Genomic DNA, 22,017 nt, shown 5'->3' on the forward strand with positions numbered 1-22,017 from the left:
TCATTACAAAAAACTTATCATATTTCAATGCTCTTGGAAAGACAACATTTTTCTTGATATCCAGGATTAAGGTTAAACATATTTTCAGCTCAGAAAATATTCAGTATACATTTAAACATACATATTTGCAAAATATTTTTTTGTATTTAATTTTAAAATTTCTTTTATTTATTACATTTTTTTGATATTATGAATTACACTTAGTGTAAGATAAAGAATTGACAGCTGACTGCTCTGTGATCGACATTACTATTCATGCTCTATGTAGACTTATCATATGTAGACTTTAACTTCGATAATAACTAGGAATAGAAGAAAATAATCTGTTGAGAACTGTCTATTAATGGATTATATCAACTACTAGCCGCTTACATTCATAATTTAATCAATATACCAATTTTACTTTACAACGAATATATATCTAATACATTTTTAAATTCGTTACATCATTTGCATAGAATGTTCGACATTAGTAAATTTAAAAATTTCAAGTAGGTAATAAAGATTTTTTTCAATTTTTGTTGTTATTTTTAACAATTATTAAAAATGAAAAACTTTATTCTATAATATTAGAGAAGAGATTCATTTGTAGAACTTCTGTGTATTAGAATTTCCATATACACAATATTTGACGTAGTTTTGTTTTGAGGCAGCAAAATAATTTCATGTTTTGGAGTTCCGACTTGGGATAGGCCAACAAATAATTGCCCATGGGATTGTATTATACGTTATCAACTACTGTACATTTCTTTTTTGTTCGTTCATCGATAGTTTCCACAGCGCACACGATGACAGATTTTTTATGGATATATTTTCACACCTTGGGTTATATATATTATTGCCTATTTTGTTAGGGATCCCTATTTTTTTTAATGTGATATATGTCGGTCAGTAAAAGAAATTTTGAAATCGGTCTAGTAGTTTTTGTGTAAAAACATTTGTAATGTTTAACATACATACAAAACACAAATGTTTCGTCTTTATAATATTACTATAGACAAAATAAACATAATTAGTTTATATTTATAATATTCTAAACAACCTTGTTTAGAAGTACCTAGTCGTTATAATGCAATTAACGCCGAAATCTTGATCTGGATAAACATACATACCTACTAGTACAGCTTCAAGAGGAGTTGATTTAAATCCGAAACAATTATGTTTTGTATGGGAACTGAAAGCAACAGCTCTAAATATGCGTTAAATTAAACCACAGACGTTTAAATTGATCAATTAAATTTACTTATGTCATACGAAGAAAATAAGGCATAAGGCAATTATTATAGGATCATTAGACTATTCATTACTAATGAAATAATTATTAAATCGCTTCCAAGTAAGAATATAACATTTAAAAAATATATTTGAATTAAAGTTTATCGTACCATATGAATGGCACTAAGTCTCCCGTATGTCGAAAACGTATTGCATGTGACATACGTAAGCCATACTTAGCGCTAAGTCTCGACTCAGAATCTTACCCTCACATTAAATATTAACTACTTACGGTGTTCTATCTACTAGTGGTAGCCTATAACCACGTCCGTATGAAATTAAAATAGGTAAATACGAAAATATATATTCGGCATTCGGAATAAAATCACTGTTCTTCGTAAGAGATTGTTCTTAGAAAGTCGCAGCGCAAATTTAGATTAGCATAATATTTTTTGCGCGTTCATATATTGCCATAGCTTGTTTAAATGTTGTTTTATTTAAATTGCAATCTTTATTGGTGTTTTTATAATTTGCATGATATGCTTTAAAATACCATAATTAAAATGTATTGACACTAAAATTTGCGAACATAATTCATTTTTTAAATACATTTGTTGATTCTTCGAATGCATAAAAAGATATATTTAATACCTTTTTATGAAATACGGAATAGCAAGATATAGAAGCGTCACAAAAATTTCCTGAAAATAAAAATAGATATATATATATCTCGAGCATATGTATGTTTGGTATTATCGACTGGAGCACTGTATGGATAAATCGAGCTACTGAGGTCATCGGAATCCTTCCCTCGAAAGTTCAAACAGCCGGTCGCAGAATGCTGTAAGATACCGGCGCGTGCGCACGTGACGTGACCGCGAGTGATTAAAGTGATTGTACAGTGTTTCCCTGTGGATTTGCAATTAATAGGTAATTATTTGATATTAAAGTTTTATATCGCATATTAGTAATGCAATTCATTTAAATTCAGATACAGTGATTGGGAATTAAATAAAAATTTTAATGGATTGCTGAAAGCTATCCTTACGATTCCTTTGTGTTTATTCTTAGAATGACTAAAGTTTGAATCCCGCGAGTTATTTGTTAGTGGCGTAAATAAATAAGAGTTTGAGCGATGGTGAGAGCTTTCAGGCTGAATTTTATATTGAACACTTAACCCAAATGCTAATAAACTCTATCATAATGCCAATATCGTCATTATTAAACAATTTAACTGATAAATAAATATTAATCTTATGAATAAAATAGTTTGTGGCTTATTATCTTAGATTTTTTTTCAATAACATACGTGTGACGACACAAAACTAAACAATACACGCGCGTAATGCTGGGAAAATTAATAAATTTTGTAACAAATTTCCCATTCATTTTCCTTGATAAATAAATTCATATTGGTAATCATGACTTAGTTTAGATTTTTCCGACATAGATTTTCCCGTTTTCAATCACTATAGTTTTGCTATCTCATAATATTTTCTTTTTTGTAAGTGTTTTCCATTTTATTTACAATTTCACTTAAGCTTTTACAACTGCAACTTATCTATGTGCCATATATCACAGTCGAGGAATATTGTGTATTAACAATAAATATTATTTGGTATATTTTCCAGATTGTCCAATGGCGACACCGCAGTTCACTTGTTTGTTCATCGTGTTCGCATTAGGTAAGTTTACCTAAGATAGCATCGTTTATCAGCGTTAATTGGTATTTTGTTGAAATCGTGTTTGTTAATATTATAAACAAATAATGACCTTAAAACTGAAACGTACATTCAACGTCTTAGAGTAAACTTGAAGTTATTTCGAGCTTATCCATAATATTTTAAATATTTTTTTAATATAAAAAACGTCATTTTTATGTATGTACGTCCTTTTCATTGTCTACATGTGTTTAAATTGATTTATTTTGTTCCATTATTTATGTCTAAGTATCAGTACTTATTATGTAGGTTTTCCATCTCTTGCATTCATCTTTAATTGTACTGTATTTCCTTTTGAGGAAGTGTAAATTTATTTACACTAGGTGTAGTCAATCTCTCTATACAGATCTCTCTATTAGAAGTAGTACTACGCCTCAAATATCTAGGTATTATTTTAAAAACATCTAAAAATGATTCGTCATAAACCAGTTATTTTAGTTATTTCAAGAATGAAGGAAAATCTAAACGTATATTTTAACAAAAAAATAATGATTCACACCAGGTAGTTAGGCACTTGGGTTATTATGAAGTGGTTCACAGAAATCAGGTTGTCATTAAAATGTAATTAAATCGCGATGATCGTGATGAATGATAAGTGCGGTAAGTTCTTTGTGAATCAATGACGCAAATGTTTAACATAATGTGAATACAAATCTATAAAAACTGGAAAATACATCTTAAACGGATATAAACACGGTTAAATTCGGTTTTGTCAATAGATGGCGTTAATATGACAATTTTTAAAAAGACTATAAAATTAATCGAATAAAATATTATTTGTCACGATGTGGCATCACCTGCTGATTACTGAAAAGCACTTAAATTGTTATAGAAGTTTTGTTAGTATTTCTTCTTCTTTGGAGACTTGCGTTTAACGACTTAAAATTGTATGTTTTTTACGTCCTTTTGTCGAGTAAGATTGCCTTTTACTTACTTATTTTTATTTCGGGCCCATTAGTGATAGCCGACATGAATGTACCACACCACTTAATCAATAATTTTACTGAATTTGAAGTTTTAAGTAAATAGACCTTAGTCGCTTTAGATTTATAATGTAGCTTTACTATACAGCCCCCAAACCCCTGACCACACAGACTGTAACACACGAAACTTAACTCAAAGATTTAAGAGAAAAAAACCTAAAATGTCACGACCTATAAAAAGCTCTTTACAGATTACATAATTTCATAAATTCGTATTTATGTCTGTCGTATTTGTATTAGCATAATGATTCACTGTCAGTGAATGAATATTATACTCATTTAGCGCGTAGCCGAGCGTGACCTTTCGGGGTTTTGTAAACGTGACTAAGATAGAGATAGAGATTTACAATGTACAGGTATATGTGAATAAATAGCCTCAGTTAAATTGCATAATGTGGTTGATACTGATCGCTTGGAGGCTCACTTACCGGGTACTACTAAACTACGATCTCTCATTCTTATATATAGCCTTTAACACTTTAGAATTAACCAAGCTCAATTTACAAGTAAAATTCAAACTGACTTAGAGAAAGATTACATGTCTTAAATAATAAAATATCTTTTAACATAAAAATAAATAACTTATTTATTTCGTAATCCTATCCTAATATAAATTATATATAATAACAAACAATTACACTAAGAATATAGCTAGAGATGGAATACATAATACAATAACTACAAAAAGGTTCAAAAATTTACAAAAGGAAACAAACAAATAAAAATTATTCAATACATTCAAAATAATTTTTGGTATTTGTCACGATGTGGCCTCATCCCCTGATTACTGAAAAGCACTCAATTATTCTTAATAATTTTTCTGCATTTAAGTTTGACGCAAAGATTTATAACCACCAAATCTTAGTTTAAAGTCCTTTAAAAACTGGTACATTTATCTAATTAACAAACATGATAACCTCAATATATTCGAGTTTTTACTAAGACAAGTTTGTTGTCTATTTAAACGTTATAATAAAAATCACTCTACCAAATAGACTGCCATTCAAATTTAAAAGTTAAAATGTGGTAAAACTATGGTAATTAGAATAATAATATACACAGAATATGGAGATATTTAACGTAAACACAAACATCTTAAGCACCAAGGCTCTGTAATAAGTTATTCGTGACTGGCATGTCTACGTGGATTTCAATATTTTACAACTTATGTTAACAACATAATAACTGTTTTATTATTATATATATTTTTTACATTAATATATTATATGAAAGAGCAGTGTTGGCCTAGTGGCTTCAGCGTGCGACTCTCATCCCTGAGAGCGTAGGTTCGATCCCCGGCTGTGCACCAATGGATTGCTTTTTTATGTGCGCATTTAACATTAGCTCGAACGATGAAGGAAAACATCGTAAGGAAACCGGCTTGCCTTAGACCCAAAAAGTCGACGGCGTGCGTTAGGCACAGAAGGCTGATCACCTACTTGCCTATTCGATTAACAAATGATCATGAAACATATACAGAAATCTGAGGCCCACACCTAAAAAACGGTTGTCGCGTCATTGATTTTTTTTTATATGAATAATACTAGTTTAATTTTTACAAACTCCCGAATCCCACCAAAAAAACATAACACATTGCTTTTTGTATCTTCTAACCAAACAATAATAGTTTTTCTCGGACTCTTACGAAATCCATTAACAATGTGCAGGCAGAACAAGTATCAAGCTTAGTTTACCAACGGTACGGTCTAACTAATAATGTTTAATCTAGTATGTAACCTTTAAAAAAAAAAGAAAAGAAAAAACAAATATCAATACATTTTACTTTTAGTAATTACAACTAACTTTTGTTTTCCCGCGCGACTTCTTTTACGTGATAACAAAAAAATATAAATCACAATCAATTATTACTACCACTCAAGGATAATCTTTCTGGCGAGAGCATTAAAATTGGCTTAATAGATAAGATATTAAAACACAAAAAGATAATAAAATCGCTGGGTAGACCTTTTGCAAGTATGTCTAAGGAATGGAAGGACCAAACAATTCGTTAAACGTCAGTTACATCTGACGCAAACAATTTGAGTTTAGCACACGGTATTGAATAAGATTCGAATACAACTCTTGTAGGTCAAAAACGTATTGGAATTTCACTTATGAGAGTCATATTTGCGCCAACTCTCGCGTCTGTATTAGTGTACTTGACCAGTATCAGGGTATGTGAAAGACATACCCTGATACTTCTTCTTTAAACCTAAAATCAGAGTATTTTTTTACTGAAATCACTTTCATTTATGATTTATTTAGTCAGCATAACGGATACGCTTTCTCATTTATAAAATTATATCTCGTTGTTAACCGAGACAATTGGTAGCAAAATTTTAGTTTAATAATACAAAAAATCTCCAAAAGAACAAATCAAATCGATGAACACACTCCTTCCAAATGGCTCGAACAATTTCTGAGATTTTTTATATACGTTATGTTCGGCGATCAGTTTGATTGTTAGGAGTATCCCGAATATTTTTTGTTTTTCTATACTAAGCATAATTCTTACGTCACGCTTTGACTTAAATTAAAACCGCGGGAAATGTTGAAACACCTAGTTAAATTTATAAATATTTAAAATTAATCATGATAATGACGGCGTAGAAATGTTATAGGTCAAGCAACAAATTTAAATGTCCTGTGTATCATAGTACATATTGTTTCAATATTAAAGATATAGGGTTCTGCCTTCTAATATATAAAATACTAATACTAAACACTACCGATGTATGACCTCAGGACCTCACGCAGTGGTATAGTTATTTTTAGAATTAGAACATTAACAGCTTTCTCTTGTATTGCAAAATTATCCATCAATTCATGCATAAACCATGCTTGGTAACTTTAGATTCGAAAAGTTGACCGAACAAGAAATCTTACCACTTTCAATGGCGATTATTTTATGTAGGGCTGTCAACAAATGAAAAAAAGAGTAATAAAAATAAATTATATAATTGAATATAATATTTATTAGATTTTTTACGTAATAGTAGGCAAACGGGCAGGAGGCTCACCTGATGTTAAGTGTTACCGCCCATGGACACTAACGTTTCCAGAAGCCTCGCAAGTGCGTTGCCTTTCAGGAATTGATACTCTCTTTTCTTGAAGGACCCTAAGTCTAATTAATTCGGAAATACTTTAGAGCAGATGCGGAAAAAATTTGCTTTAAAAACGCTCAGTGAACGACGGACGTCGTGGTGATACGAACTGTATTTTTCATCTATATTATTGTAATTATGCCGATTTGATGGGTTTAAACTTAAATAAATTGACTATATAGAGAAGGTCTGGTTCAAATCTCGGTAAATATGTATTTCGGGGTGGTATGCCGTGAATTCGTGTAGACGTTATGACCCATAAATTCGAGGGAACATAATTACAACTGACAAATAAGCATATGTGAAAGCTCTTCAGTATATTGTTCAGAACTAACGAACTGTGAATCGGCTCTCTGCGTTGTTCTTCCAAAGGTACAACCTTCAGCTAGAAATAGACTATACAAAAATGAGCAGTAAGTACCCTCCCTCAAAGGCCAGTAACGTGTCCATTATTACTGCGCAGAATTCTTAGCGGTATTCTATAAAAAATTAAAAAACTGCGATCAAAAGTTTTAGAACAAATGTTCCGGTATTTTAGTAGGAACATCGTAACTAAACGTGGCATCCCTATCTTATGTATAAAGGCCGGCTTCTATATACAAACTGCATAAAACTGGTTTTGCGCCACCTCAGTGAGTTTGTGCGTACCCGAGAGGCAGGAACTTTCCACATTGCAGCGAGGAACTTTTCTTTTTAATTAAACACAGTCACGATGTTCAAATGATGAAGAACCGGAATTCTAATTATAACGAAACCTTTTTATACATTGTTTTACTAATTCCTTTTTTGTAGTTAAGAATGGTCATTTTGATTAGTTTTGCAACTTTTAAATTCAAATAAAACACAAAGTCTAAGTCAAAAATATTATTATATATTAATATATATTGATATACAATAAATGCTTCTAATTTTACATTTACTGCCAGTTTTCAAATCAAGGGCGTAGAACGGAAGAGAAGAAATGGCAATAAACTCTCCGCCACGCTTTTTAATCGCCAAGTTTTTTTTGTATAACACAACGTTTGTAAGGAGCTGCAACCATAACACCATGTTCCACATGACATCAGCAGGAAGCATGGTGAAATAGGAGCACGCACTTACATTCTCGTGGGCACAACACGCAAATACATAGTCGAAATAACTAACATCACACACGAATTCAAGTACGACCTGTCACCATAAGTAGCACCCGTTCACGAGTATCACGCATGGCCAGCCATCGTCCCCCTCGCCATATTTTGGGAGAGAGACAACCCAACGCATGGACGCCGCCACAAGCAATGATTGAGTGATTCCTTTAATCATATCGTTAAGAAAAGGTGGACGTGTGTTTTCTGTACGCTCTTTCACTAGCTATGGAAAAATATTTTTTTCGTAACAACATTCACATTATCATGAAGATTTAGCATGACTAAAGCATTAGTGACTAATACTTAGCATTCTGGAGGGATTAAAGATACAATATGAATAATCTTACATGCACGAGTGTTGTTTTAATCGGATTAAATCATTCATTATTTAACAACCTCAAATGTCACTAAGTGTTGGCGCAAAAAAATATTAAAATGTTTATACAGATTTTAATCGGGGATGTAAACTAAAATGTCCAGGATTGCTTCAAGGGTCCTCATCTCATAAATCCAGGCATGAGGTAGACGTATTTCTGAGTCATATTATTTTACCATAAAAAGCTTTAAGCTCCAAATATAATTTAGGATTCAAAACAAAAGCCCCTATCATAAACCAAATGTTATCCGATTTCGATACTGTCAGGCATTTAGTGGTTTAAGCGTCCAACATCATGGAGGTCGTAGGTTTAATCCCCGGCTGTATGCCAATGGACTTTCTATGCGCGCACATTCGCTCGTATTGTGAAGGCTTGAACTGTCATGTCTCTTTTTAGATCTAAACCTTAAATGTCGACAGCGTGTTATCTATATCAACCTCGTTCACCTACTTGACTATTACGAAAAAGAAAAGGTTAACCTAATAAAAGTTAATAACCTAAAAAGTTTGCAAAGCATTTATTTAATCTAACTCAAGAACTTTTATGTTTCAACAAAATAAAATTAGCTTCTTGGTTAAATAATTATAATGTCTAAAAACACGCAACTTTTGAAAGTTTTGCCCAATTAGCTAACAATTTATTTCAGAAAGTATAGGGCAAAAATCCTTCTTTACCTTATTTAGATCTGTGGTGAAATTATTTTAATCTTTACACAACTCAAGTAAATGTTAAAACTTAAAGACTTTTACGTGTTATAACATGCTTGTTAATTATACAAAGATCCTAATTTAAATCGAAATTATTCATGACTGTACATGGACTATTATCCCTAAGGATTGCATTTCTTTAGCCAGGAGAACGAAAGTCGTAAAAGGTTATGGCACGTGAAAGAATTTCTCTGTGTTGCCATATATAGCTATAATATTTGCTAAGCTGACCAACACTACAACATGAGAAGAACATTGATTTTCACATTTCTTCTAGTACAAAACTGTCTCCACGTTTTGTGAGCTTTGCATAGTTTTAACATATCAACAATGCAATTCAGTATGGACACAAAAGTGTTTGATGCACAACATATATAAGATACTATATAGCTGGCCCCGCGAAATTCATTTCGCTTTAAAATAATTTTTAACTAGTTTTAAGGGTTTTTCCGTGCAATTTTTCTCTCCATAAAAACCTTCCTGAGAGTTCAAGGAATAAATAAAAATACAACCGTCTTCAATTTTTGCGCTTAGCAACATATTTTGCGATTCATTTTTAGTTATATTTATGGCACAATCGGCTTTAAAAGTATCGAGAAAGTATTCTCTTGGACATCGTATAGAATGCTATGGTGTGGCTCTCCAGACCCCTCAGTAGGTTTAAGTGTCTGTTGCTTAACTGCTTTTGAATCAATAAATGAAAGAAATAAGTATTTCAATCGGCCAAAAGCCAGAGTTACAAGGATAAATCAAATTATACCGCGATTTGACGTGGTTAAAAATAACCCGCATCTCCACATAACCGTAAGAAAAAAGAAACATAATGGTGACTAATGAAAATAAATGAATCCCATACCTTTATAAAGAGGCTTGAAAAGATGTAATCACATGTTCTGACGATGGTCGATTCAGTTTTTGCTCCGACGCAATGTTGTATTGTATTCATATGTATCGGAATCTTCAATAGGTTTTTGCAAAATACATTGCAAAAGTTATGGAAATACATTGCTGTTCATTTGAATAATAGTTACAAACTTTATGTAAATGATGTATCTTGGACTCAGATATAAGCCGTTTCGTCGATAATTTTTCTATTTAGACAAGTGTAAGTACTAAGTTTACGTATGGTACGTTTACAGACATACCTCTTCGAATTTTGGGTCTAAGAACGCAGGATTCTGACACGAGTCTATACCAGTTTCTAAACAATGTTTTCCTTGAGTATCTGTAAATTTTATTTATAACGCAATCAAATATATATTTTGGATTTAAATAAAGCTTTTTGTTCCATTTTAGTGAGGTTTAACTGATATGATCAAGGAAAAATATATATTCATTTAAAAGTTTCGCTAATTACAGTAGGTAAGTGATAGCCGAAATAATTGAAAAACACAAGTCGATCCCTTACTAGTGTTTCAAATTATATTAACCAAGGCCTCCGCGCAAAACGACTTTAATAAATGCGCGATGTTTTTAATAGTTAATCAGAAACACTTCTTTAATTAAATTTGATAGACATGGAGGTAGCAAACGTTGATCAGACATAATACAACTTTATGACTTCTTTTTATTTGTTATGTTGCTAGAAAGCAGCGAGCTGATTTTTCTTTATTACCTGTTATTACACAGGAAGCATCGTAAAAATTATTAGTTTTTTTTTATAACAGTAAACCGTGTACAGCTTTAGCTAAACATATACGAATCTACTTAAAGAATCACAGTCAGGAGCGTGTGTGTAAAACTTGTTAAAGCAAAACTAATGAATTAAAAATGTTTCTTGTATGAGAATGCACGCCAAAGAAACTCGTGCTATACATTATACATAGATAGACACAAGCATTTACGACCCTTCCTGCTTTGTAATTAAAGCTGTTCGATGTGTTCAAAGATAATCTGAATCAATGTGTGGAAACGAATGCAGCCTTGTTTCCGGTACAAGCAGGTGCAGAAACTATGGTTTATTAAACGTGTTTTATGTGAATACTGATTTTTTATTCTATAATAAGGCGTTGTTGTAATCAATCTGCGTCGCGCGTTGTCTGGTGATTTTTTTAAAACCCAGTTGCAGTTAATATAGGTTTCTTCTAATTTGATGTAGACTTCATTATTGACAAACTACAGATAAAAATGTTATTAAACAGGAATGACATTTTAATGCGTGCTTTATTTTTGACGTAAATTAGATACAGATTATATGATCATAATTATCGGTTGGCGCGACAATCCCCTAAAAGGTTTTTATAGATATATTTTCTATTTCTGGAGGAGTGGATCGGTCTACTGTAGTTGATGCAAATCGTCTATTTTTAAGTCTGAGATATGCCGATGAATAGAAATAAAAATCTATTGGTCCTCAGTTTTTCTAGACCACTGTAGTAGATTATACAATACTATGTAAATATCAGTTTACTTTGTAGCTTCAAAGCTAAAGTCTTATAAAATATCACGCAACCTATAGAATGCACAAATTGCACCATACAATATTGCAATATTAGTCTAGCAACTTTTTTTGTTGCTCATAAATCACCGGGTTAGGCCTTTTTATTCGGTAAACGATTTTATATACTTGTTTATTAAATGCAATAAAATCTAGGTCTAATATATATGTTATTAACATCATGCTATGACTGCATTGACGCGGATGAAATCGCAATCGAATTGATCAATTTACTTTATTTTGCTTCCTGAAATCTTGTAAAAATTATAGACTATTTGAAAAAATAATATTATTTTATTATAAAGTTACCTTTAACTTAAGTATTATGGTACGGTAACAGAGTGTTCATTGACTGACTTCTATCTGTATAAAAAGCTAAGAGCTTCCAAGAACATCTTGGTAATATCATTCCTAACTATACTTCCGGGTAATGATTTATTAACAAGTGTTTTCCGTATGAGTCAGCTTCCGTAGATCTGTGAAAACCATACTTGTAATGAATAACGGAATCTTTTTTACTACAAATAAAGCTATCAAATATTTCTATGAATGAAGAAGTTAATAAAGGTAGAAGTTGCAAAGTTAACAGTAAAGTTGATTACTGTATTAAATATCGTTGTTTTGTTTGTTTATAGTAAAAGCTCAGAAAACACCGATTTCAATTCCTTTAAAATCCCCTGAGCAATACAAAGACGCAAGTGTCAAACGCACACATATCTAATTAATCTGTGCACAGCCGTGTTTTGAACGCGTCGTGCGTTCAGGGTTGAGAGGCATGCTAAAGGTATTGGAGCAAAACTCGTTCTGAGTAATCAGCTAATATTAATAAAAAATAAAAAATAGCCATATGACATTGTAGGGATTAACGGGTGGTGGAGTTCACAACTAATACTAATAAAAACATAATAATAAATTGGGAGATTAAGAAACGATGATATGGGCTGATGACGTTACTAAAACGGCTGGATCGAGCTGGATGCAGCTCACCCAAGACCGAGATACCTGGAGATCCTTGAAGGAGGCCTTCATCTACGGAAGGGTTGCAAAATAATAAGGAAATAGATATAAAAATAGTAAAAAAATAGTGTAATTTATTTTCTTTAAAAAAATATATTTATAATAGGATTAAGTTTACTTTGTTGTTTGCAAGATATAAGGATTTTTTATGTTTATATGTAATCATAATAAAAAAAACTAACGCAGTTACGTCCCTCGTACATGCATTTAGGTAACAAATTGATGTAAATATCTTTACTAAGAACCTGTTTAGTATGCAGCACTCTATCCAAGAAGATTTAAAAGTATGAGCTTTCTCCAACAGCAAACCTACAAACTTATAACGAAAAAAAATGTGTGATCTGTGGTCTTATTAGATTACATGTATGACACCGAAAACACAACTGTCTCGAATACCTTAACTGATCAGAACTATAGCCGTCCCATACCCCAATATACAGTTACAACACTTGTTACAATGCGTCATTAATTGAACTTTAATGAAAATGTAATGAATGTGTCCGTAACTTCTAAGTTAAAGTCTCATACATATTTAGGTACATGTCGTGTCCTAAGTAAGGAATACTCTAAGGGCCACAGTACGTGCTGCGAGGCCATTATTATAATCAGTCCATAACGTTATAAGGACATTAGGTACATATTGGTAATACATTGTAGTATATATTAATAACAAAGTCCTAAATTACTCCATGGGTGATAATTGAATTACGTGCGATGTGTTTTTTTTTACATTTACTAAAAAAAGAACATTTTTTCTACTTTATTTTCAAATTATATGCCAATGATTGAATGATGAATGATGAATTTTGACAAAAGTTATTTTAATACAAAAAATTAAAAATAACTTTTGTCCGTCAATCATTTGATTGTTTAAAGAATGAAAAAAAATTATTGCAAACTTAATAAAGTATTTTTACTTATTTAAACTTAATTAAATAAAATTGTAGCTAATCATTACATAAAACCGATTGTGTTTGATTACCGGCAAACAATAGTTTCAAGTCGGTAGGCACCGAAGTCTCGTGTCTCGTGTTTAACAAAATCATACTGATTTAATAAACAAAATTTTTGAAGAAAAAAAATTGACATACAATTCACTAATAGGAACAAACTTTGAGATTTATATTCTGAGACGAAAGACAACTTTAAAAGTTTACGTGTTTAGTCGCGAAATTGGTGCGAATCGGAATACATCGATCTTGCGCGCAAATCCATGATTAATGACACACTATAAATCAGTACATTTACTTTCACTCCTTTATGAGGTTACAGTGTCTAGAGGTTTAGTGACTCACGCGAGATCACGAGGTGTTAATCGTAAATATTTTAAGAAACTTGTACCCGATTTCATAAACCGTTAAAGACACAACTCCTGCTGACACTGTTAGTCGGCTGTCACTAAAAAGTTTTCAATATTTACTTTAGGCCAGGTTAAGTGGCAGCGTCTACTTGTCGTAATCTATTTAGAATAAAGATAACGGTGCATATGAGAGGTCAAAAGCTTATGTAATAAACCAGTTGCGAAAGCAATTTGATGTTTGGGAATTAGATGTATTAACACTTATCGGTTCGGGTGTTAAAAGTGTATTTTATGATAGGTGTAAAACGTATTTGGGAATGAACAGACAAGTGACTCCAACTTGTAATATTTAAGCTTGAATGTAAGCGATACTAGCCCATAAACGCCCACGAGAAACTGTGCTTTCATTTGTTTCGAAATAGGTTACATAAATCGACATTTTGTTATTCAAATTTTATTTTCATTCTTATTGTAAAAATTCTTGCTTTATGTTGTAATATTACTCGTAGAAGTTTCACTAACCAAGTCAATTAAGATATGGTAATAAACGACATTTAATAAAAAAAATTATGGTGTGTGTCGAAGTTTTAAATTAAGTCCAAATATTTTAATAGATTTATTAACAGATTGGGTATAAACGAAAAATAAGTTAACACAAGTTCGGCAATCTTATTATTATATATCTCAAATTTAATTTCCAACATATAAGCGATCCACAAACTCAAGATCAATACTTTTTCCAGTTGTTACGACGTGTGACAGTCAGAATTCCGCGCAAGACACTCCACCAAATCTCATGAAGGAAGTAGAGGATAACAGTCGTTACAAGACATTGGAAGCAAACGCCACATTGTTAAAACTTCTTGTGGATAATAAAGATGGTGTGAGCAAGTATGTATTTTTTAATAGTTTTTTAACAATTTTATACTAGACTCTCGATAATTTGAGTGAAATGGACATAGCGTGAAGTCTTATAAGCATTCCCCCATATACGTCAAGTCAGCGGATTAGGTACCTAGCACACGTCACAAATATTTGTAAGCTTTTTAAAAGACAGGGAAACATATTGACACAATGAAAATAGATTTAATAAATTTATATTTTATTAGATCAGAGGTCTTCGACATGTTGCATTCGAGGGATGAAGTCGCAGAACATATCGACCTCCCGACCTTTCCAGAAGATGCTGAAGAGGGCCGCATCAATGTTCCTATCATCCCTGACTCACAGGCCGAGTTCTTACAAGGTAAGATATTTTAAATATTTAAACATTAAATTATTATCTGTTATTCACATTAGTCACAGTTGTGTAAAACACTTAATGAGTTCTGTAAACGAATATTACCCACTGACTCATTTTAACACGAGTAATCGTAATTGTTATCGTCCGTTTACCTACACGCGATTTTATGAATACATAATATTATACTAAAATCGACTATACATTGTGTTTTAGTGACACGCTTATTATTAGTACAGTTTTTCATACAGCAGAAACTCGACATAGTTGCATTGTATCGTTAAGCAATTCTCCAATCCAAGGCCCTGCTCCAATCCCGGATGTACTTTTTTTGTATAGAATCTCGTTGTTGGCCTTAAGGGCCTTTACAGCTCGGGCCGGAATGTGCGTTTTCTTTATTTCTCTTTGCGTCTAGCGCAAGGGTGTCTCCTGCGAGACTCGGACGTCATTTTGGGCCGTCGAGGGGTGGTCAATCGCCTGAAGGGCAAAACGGAAGCTCACTTGAGTAAGCGAAGTAAAGGTCCACAACCTTCCCCCGTGAAGGCGGTTTTTTACCCTAATCTGTTATTAATATGATTTGCCGCGCTGGCTGTACCCGGGTGTCGCCAATGGGTTTTCTTTTATAGACCTAAAATTAGTGACAAGCAAAGAGGCTTGATGAATTCGTTACTTAGTAGATTGTAAAGAACATAATCAATTAAACAGTCTTAGATTTAAGAGGTCAATGCTACACGTTTGTTCTACCTACCACTGTATTGTTATTTTTCCAAAGACAAACGAGAGTGGAAGAAGTTGTGTGGCGCTACTAACGCGATCTTCAGAAATGAAGAGAGCGATTGAAGAAGTAATATTATTTACTTCTTGATGTATTATGGTAAAAAAAATATATGTAAGTTCTCGCGAGCTCAGTAATGTCGAAAATAAAATAGCCATATTGTGGGTTCTAATAGTCTCGATTTGTTTTGCATTGCTCTTTAAGAAAATAATTGATATTTCAGCTAGCGAGATAGTTCGTAAGGACTCAGAAGAAATGCAGTATTCAGAGGAGCCGGTTGGAACAGCAGCTGGTATCATGGTACTTGTAACCCTCACCATCGTGTGTCTAGCTTACACAGCTCTTATTGTATGGAGACGGATATACTTGTAAGTATTTTGTGCCTACTATGCATACAATAGACATTTTGTATGGATGATTACTAATGAGTTCTTAATTGTGTAGACAAGTTTAAAAAGTTACGTATCTCCTTGTTTTGCTTTACACAAATATTTCTTTCATTCAATTGATTTATCTACATATTATATATTATAATGTTTATTTTTATTTGGACCACAAAATTACGACAAAGATATGATACAAACAAATGTACAACATACAAAAAATATGAAAAACCGTCTCTTAACATGCGGACACGACCAGCGAAATCAAGTAATTACAGAAAGCAGGGACACTAGGTACAAACAACAATAAGATAAACGATTCGATTCAAGAATTGAAGTATCGGTACTGTGTCCTAATTCTACTCTAAGCCGGCAAGAGAAACATGAAACACGTCAAAACTCTGTGCAACGTTTGTTTGACGATGTTGGATGTAAAAAACATCCTCGATTGTATCATTTACTAGATTGATAGCTAGCTCCCATTTGAATCTAGTAATGAAAATAGTAACTAAAACGTGATGTATGTTTTTAAATTTCAACAAGAATCTGTTTACATCTTATCTTTATCAGTTAACAGGAAGTCACAAGAGTTGTTATCACTTATCAAGAAGCTGTATTCTTATCATAGATATGTCCGTTAAAATTAAAAGCATTTTTGGGTTTTGACTTACTTTTCTACAATGTTATTAATATTTTTACTTGTATTATATTACGTAGAATCTATGAATGGTTAAACACTTATAGGTACATACACAGCATATCTAGCAAACAAAAAATATCAATATTAAACACTCGCCATGTTCCCATAAAAGAGACAAAAACAGAGATAAAATGTTGCATTCCGTGGTAATATTTTCAGTCATATCAAACCATAAATAAGCAAGTATTAAATATCCTCATAACTCACGTTACCGTATAAAAACCCGTAGTTTCTCAGCATGAAGCCAAGCTGTAACTCGATCCTGCGCGCGAGTGCGTAGGAAGCGGTCAAGAGCGACGGAAACGCTCAACGTCCCGTAAACTCGTAATTTCTTCACTTTATTTGGTTAACAGGCTATTTTCCCATCGTCTACACTGTAAATACTAAGCCCATATAGAAATTGTCATTCTTGACTCTGTGTGGGTGAACTGGTCACTCGATGTCATAGTTTGTGCTAAGAAGTTAAGACGCCTTAAGTAGTAGTTATTATAATTCGACTAATTTCTTATATGCTATTTGCTAACATTATAGAAATTAGCTTTTATCCATCTTTTAAGATTAAAGTCGCACTTGACTCTGCCTTGTGACGAATGACGTTCAAACTTATTAATATAAAATTCTATAAAAACTTAGTGATATCACGAAATCTCAACTAAAAATTGCTGATATTTCTGCATGTTTCTGTAATGTATTCCTTATGTTGGAGTGAATCCCCAGACACAATTTGTCTCATACTAGCTGTATCAGTTCCATTGATGATTTTTAGAGGCAAGTAGGCAATCCAGCCTTCTGTATTTTATTTCGCCAGATAAAGTCAGCCAAGACCTTTTCTAAATAGGCAGAGACTGTTAATCCAAACAAAGTACGTAACTGCATAAGACTGTTAATTTATGTCTAAAATATTAATTACATTTCAGGAAGAGAAATGGACTTAAACATGAGCTATTGAGAAATGAAGAACTAATCGCCGAGACTAGGATAGAGGTATGTTATCGCCGTAATTTGTATAGTTTAATAAGTTAAAGAATTTAGCGATCCCAACTTAAATGTTGAGTATTTGATCTCCAGATTGCGACATTAGCGCTATAGATATTGGTAGCAACATAAAAATTGCATACAAAGACATGTGCATCGGTATTACTATTGAAAGTTAGTCTACCGGCACGGCACTTACCAGTTATTTCCGAACCAATTCGACTTAAGGTCCTTCTAGAAAGAAACCTACAAAAACTTAAAAGGCTGGCAACTCACGTGCGAGCCCTCTGACGTCGAGTGTTCATGGACGGTATTACTGAATAACAAGCGAGGCTCCTGCCCGTTGGCCCTCTTTTTAATAAAAAAACTTTATTAATCATACATTTGATACGTATTTTTTATAGCTATAATTATCCTATATTTATAGTTAATGCATTATTTTAAAATTAATCGATTACATGTTTTTGTTACAGTTGTGAAAAACGAAATCGTTTGATACAGATCAACGTTATCTTCGAGGAAACTTGGAACCACATAAAGACTGATTTAAGACATTACTATCATTGTTTGATTAAATCTATATTAAGAAAGCTGTCTTCAGTTTAATACATGTATGAAATGAGTAATCTTTAAATAAGAATGCACTATTTGTATTATATATTTGTAAAGAACATGGCACTGTACATTAAATTTAGTTCATAAAAGATTGCGACGTGAGGTACGAATTGGAATACGCTGCTGAATAAATCTTATTGATCAAAGGGCCCAAGTAGAACAAATATGCATTTTATTTTCAGTTGGCAACAACCTTATTAATACATTTTTTATGTTTGTGCCCTGAGGCACATTTTCTTCTCACTGATAATTATTACAGTCTCATTTATAAACTATTATATTGAAATACAATTTCGAATAGAAATTAAATGTACTGTTAACACTTTTATGACTCCCGAGTATAAATGAAATGTAACAAGTCTTGTTACCTTATGAATACTATATGAAAGTTTATGCATAAGACATCTAGTATGTTATCTTAATGTTAAGTTAAATATTGGGTTTGTCAAATATTTATATTGAATTATGTTAATAAATTCTTAAGGACGTGCCATAAAGGACGTATAGTGTGTGAAGTTCATTATTTATTAATTCTAAATATGTCTGTGATTTGATAATTTAATATGGAAGTAAATAAAGTGTGATACAAGTGATAAAAATCTTTAATTAAAAAAAAACGGATAACAACAAAATATTGAGGGTTAAGTAACGAAATTGGAACACTAATTTAAATATTAATAATTTCACAGTTACACTTATATATATACTTGTTATAGACACAGAATATCAAAACCATAAACATGAATAAAAAAAGTACTGTTGTATATTTTTAATATAACAAAATAATAAAATAAAAACCTGATTTTCTAATACAATTAAATTAATTAAATGCTAAAAATGCATAATAAAATAGAGAAATCAATTATGTTTATGGTTTTGGTCAAATCACAATTTTATCACAAATTGAACTAGGCTATTGATCTGTTAAAAGTGTAGTTTGTTCATTGCTGTTGCTTGTGTCGGACAACTACTGGGCCAACATTATCACAGGTTTCCTTGTTATGGGAACCATGAGCACCATCACAATACGGCCACTGAAACAGTATAAAAACAAATAAAAGTTTAGTTTTTAGACTTGCCTCATAAAAAGGCTTTTTAAGAAAACTATTTAGTTATAAAGGAGAATCAGCAACCCCCAGTTCAACATCAAACAAATGTTATAACAATTATGTGGTTGTGTGGCTTCCTCTTAGACTTAATTTAGACAAAATAATTTCACCTAGACTAATATAAAACTATATATATATATATATATTGTTAATAATAATTTAACTATAGATTAGAAGTTGGAGCTAATTGTTCTCATATTAATATTTTAAGAATAATCTTTCCTCAAACTTAATAATTACTTGATTTGGGATCTATTAGGTAACAATATAAATGTGTATATTGTAGTAATAGAATATAACATAAAGAATATGCTATTCATAAGTCCTTTACACCTGAAGTAACAAACAAAATATAAAAATATGATAATTTTTAGATTACTATACCAATATAAAGACTTACATTTTTGCTTTTCCAGCATCTACATAAGGAAGCTTTGTCAGTAATGTCTTCAATATCAATGAAATCAACTACTTTATTCAAATCCTTTCTAATTAGATGGTTGACTTTTCCAGCCTCTCTTGCTTTTTTTACTGATTGATAGGAAACATAAGAGATTCCACCAATGGCTAATGTTGGTGGTACCAAAGCCAACCAGTCACGGACTGAGAAAAAAATCATATGTGGAGTTGATTAAAAACAAAACAATTACATACATTATGCAAAAACTATTCTAAAAGTGTACTACTTCTAAAATAAATTTTAATACAAAAGATATTACAATTACAGCAACCAAAATGTACCAGAACTAGATAGAATATCTTTAAGAAATATAAAGTAAATGATTTTCTAATATAATTGCTATCTAAGTATGTCAACAACCTTGACATCTTACCAGGCTTATTTCATTCTTGTAATTACGTACTTTTATAAAACAAAAGTGGTAAATTTTAAGTATCAACTTGACTATTTTCATAGCCTAAAAATCATAAGTTATGGTTTAATCTCAACAAGGAATATACGATATTCTCGCCAATGATCTATATCATCCAAAAATAACAGTAAACTTACAGCTTAGGCGAAACCATCCACCGAAGGAATCCGGGATCGGCAAGCCAGCTAGGTAGTTCGGGATGGTCACTTTTACAACGTTAGAAATAAAATACATCTTATATATACTTTATTATAGCTTTATCGAAATTACGAATACTTAGCGTTACAAGTGATTACGTTAGTGTTACACAAAAAAAAATAATGGATATAATTCAAGCGACAATTGATACAAAACTTGATACCACCCAAATCTTGACAAGTATATTAGTTATCTATATAGTCGGAATAAAATAATTATAGCACAGATAACTTCCGTAAGAGTCTGCATCCTGTAGACTTTAATCGTACTACACATAAACTAACTATTTTATAGAATACATTTGGCTAAATGCATTTTTTCAATTATGATAATATTTAATAGTATTATATAAGAAGGATATTGAAAGAATCTATAATTACATTTCGCCTAACTGTGGTCGAACAATTTATTTTATATATAGAGTATTAAGTCATCAAGTGTCACTGTCATTTTATAATTGTCATTTCTCGTGGATGGGTGCGCTTGGATGTCGCTATTCGTTCAGTTGTAATAATTTTATGATTACTTCTGAATATTTTTTAACAATTTTTGTAAGTCGTATCCATCTCTTTTTTATGTGTTTGTGCAAAAAGTGCTCATAGTGTATTTTGTTTTAACAATGCTATCCAATGCATCCTCGCACTGAATATGGCTGAGGAAAGACTTGTAGTTCTAAACCGAAGTGACAACTTAGGTTTCGGATTTTCTTTGCTAAGTGAAGCCGGTTCGCCTCACATAATTTACAAAATTGAAGAAAATTCTCCAGCAGCACGCAGTGGCGAGGTAAGAATCTATATCATTACTAACAAATACAAAAAAAATTATATCGATAATGTTTTGTTATATTTTTGATATATTTATTTGACTATATCGAAGTAGATAAAATAAAGCCAAATATATAATTTTATATGACTTCAATAGGAGTGAACAATATTGTAATGTCATACTCAAAGGAGACATTATTATTAATGCATTCTACCTCTTGTCTGGGATTTTATAACAGCAGGTCTTGATAAAACTAAATATTACTCCACCATAGGTGACTCCCATGTAATTGTGGCGTCATTAAATGTTATGTTTATAAATAGGTTTACAAATAATATTTATAATTCAACACAACTTACATAGCTATTTGATGTCCTTATGAACATATAAATTA

The 22,017-nt window shown here is 31.8% G+C and overlaps 3 protein-coding genes across 5 annotated transcripts in view; 2 read left to right on the top strand and 1 right to left on the bottom strand.

The window, feature by feature from the left end:
• Positions 1–2,060: 2,060 nt before the first annotated feature.
• On the top strand, positions 2,061–19,294 carry LOC123713745. Its single transcript, XM_045667571.1, has 7 exons — positions 2,061–2,145; positions 2,847–2,900; positions 14,735–14,882; positions 15,101–15,237; positions 16,230–16,374; positions 18,007–18,073; positions 18,538–19,294. The coding sequence occupies exons 2-7, from the start codon at positions 2,855–2,857 to the stop codon at positions 18,541–18,543; spliced, it is 549 nt and encodes a 182-aa protein (XP_045523527.1). The 5' UTR covers positions 2,061–2,145; positions 2,847–2,854; the 3' UTR covers positions 18,544–19,294.
• LOC123713754 (CDGSH iron-sulfur domain-containing protein 2 homolog) lies at positions 19,264–21,024 on the bottom strand. The gene is made up of 3 exons (XM_045667583.1): positions 20,798–21,024; positions 20,189–20,391; positions 19,264–19,713 (listed from the first exon to the last, which is right to left on the bottom strand). Exons 1-3 carry the CDS (start codon positions 20,892–20,894, stop codon positions 19,621–19,623), a joined length of 393 nt encoding a protein of 130 aa, XP_045523539.1. The 5' UTR covers positions 20,895–21,024; the 3' UTR covers positions 19,264–19,620.
• Positions 21,025–21,330: 306 nt separating this feature from the next.
• LOC123716255 (PH and SEC7 domain-containing protein) overlaps positions 21,331–22,017 on the top strand; it is a 33,030-nt gene continuing 32,343 nt past the window's right edge. For all 3 annotated transcript variants that reach the window (XM_045671938.1, XM_045672019.1, XM_045672101.1), the window contains exon 1: positions 21,331–21,641. In XM_045671938.1, coding sequence (XP_045527894.1) covers positions 21,507–21,641 — 135 coding nt within the window. In that variant the 5' untranslated portion in view covers positions 21,331–21,506. The remainder of the gene's footprint in view (positions 21,642–22,017) is intronic.

The sequence above is a fragment of the Pieris brassicae genome, chromosome 1, assembly GCF_905147105.1.
Source record: "Pieris brassicae chromosome 1, ilPieBrab1.1, whole genome shotgun sequence".
Lineage (NCBI taxonomy): Eukaryota > Metazoa > Arthropoda > Insecta > Lepidoptera > Pieridae > Pieris > Pieris brassicae.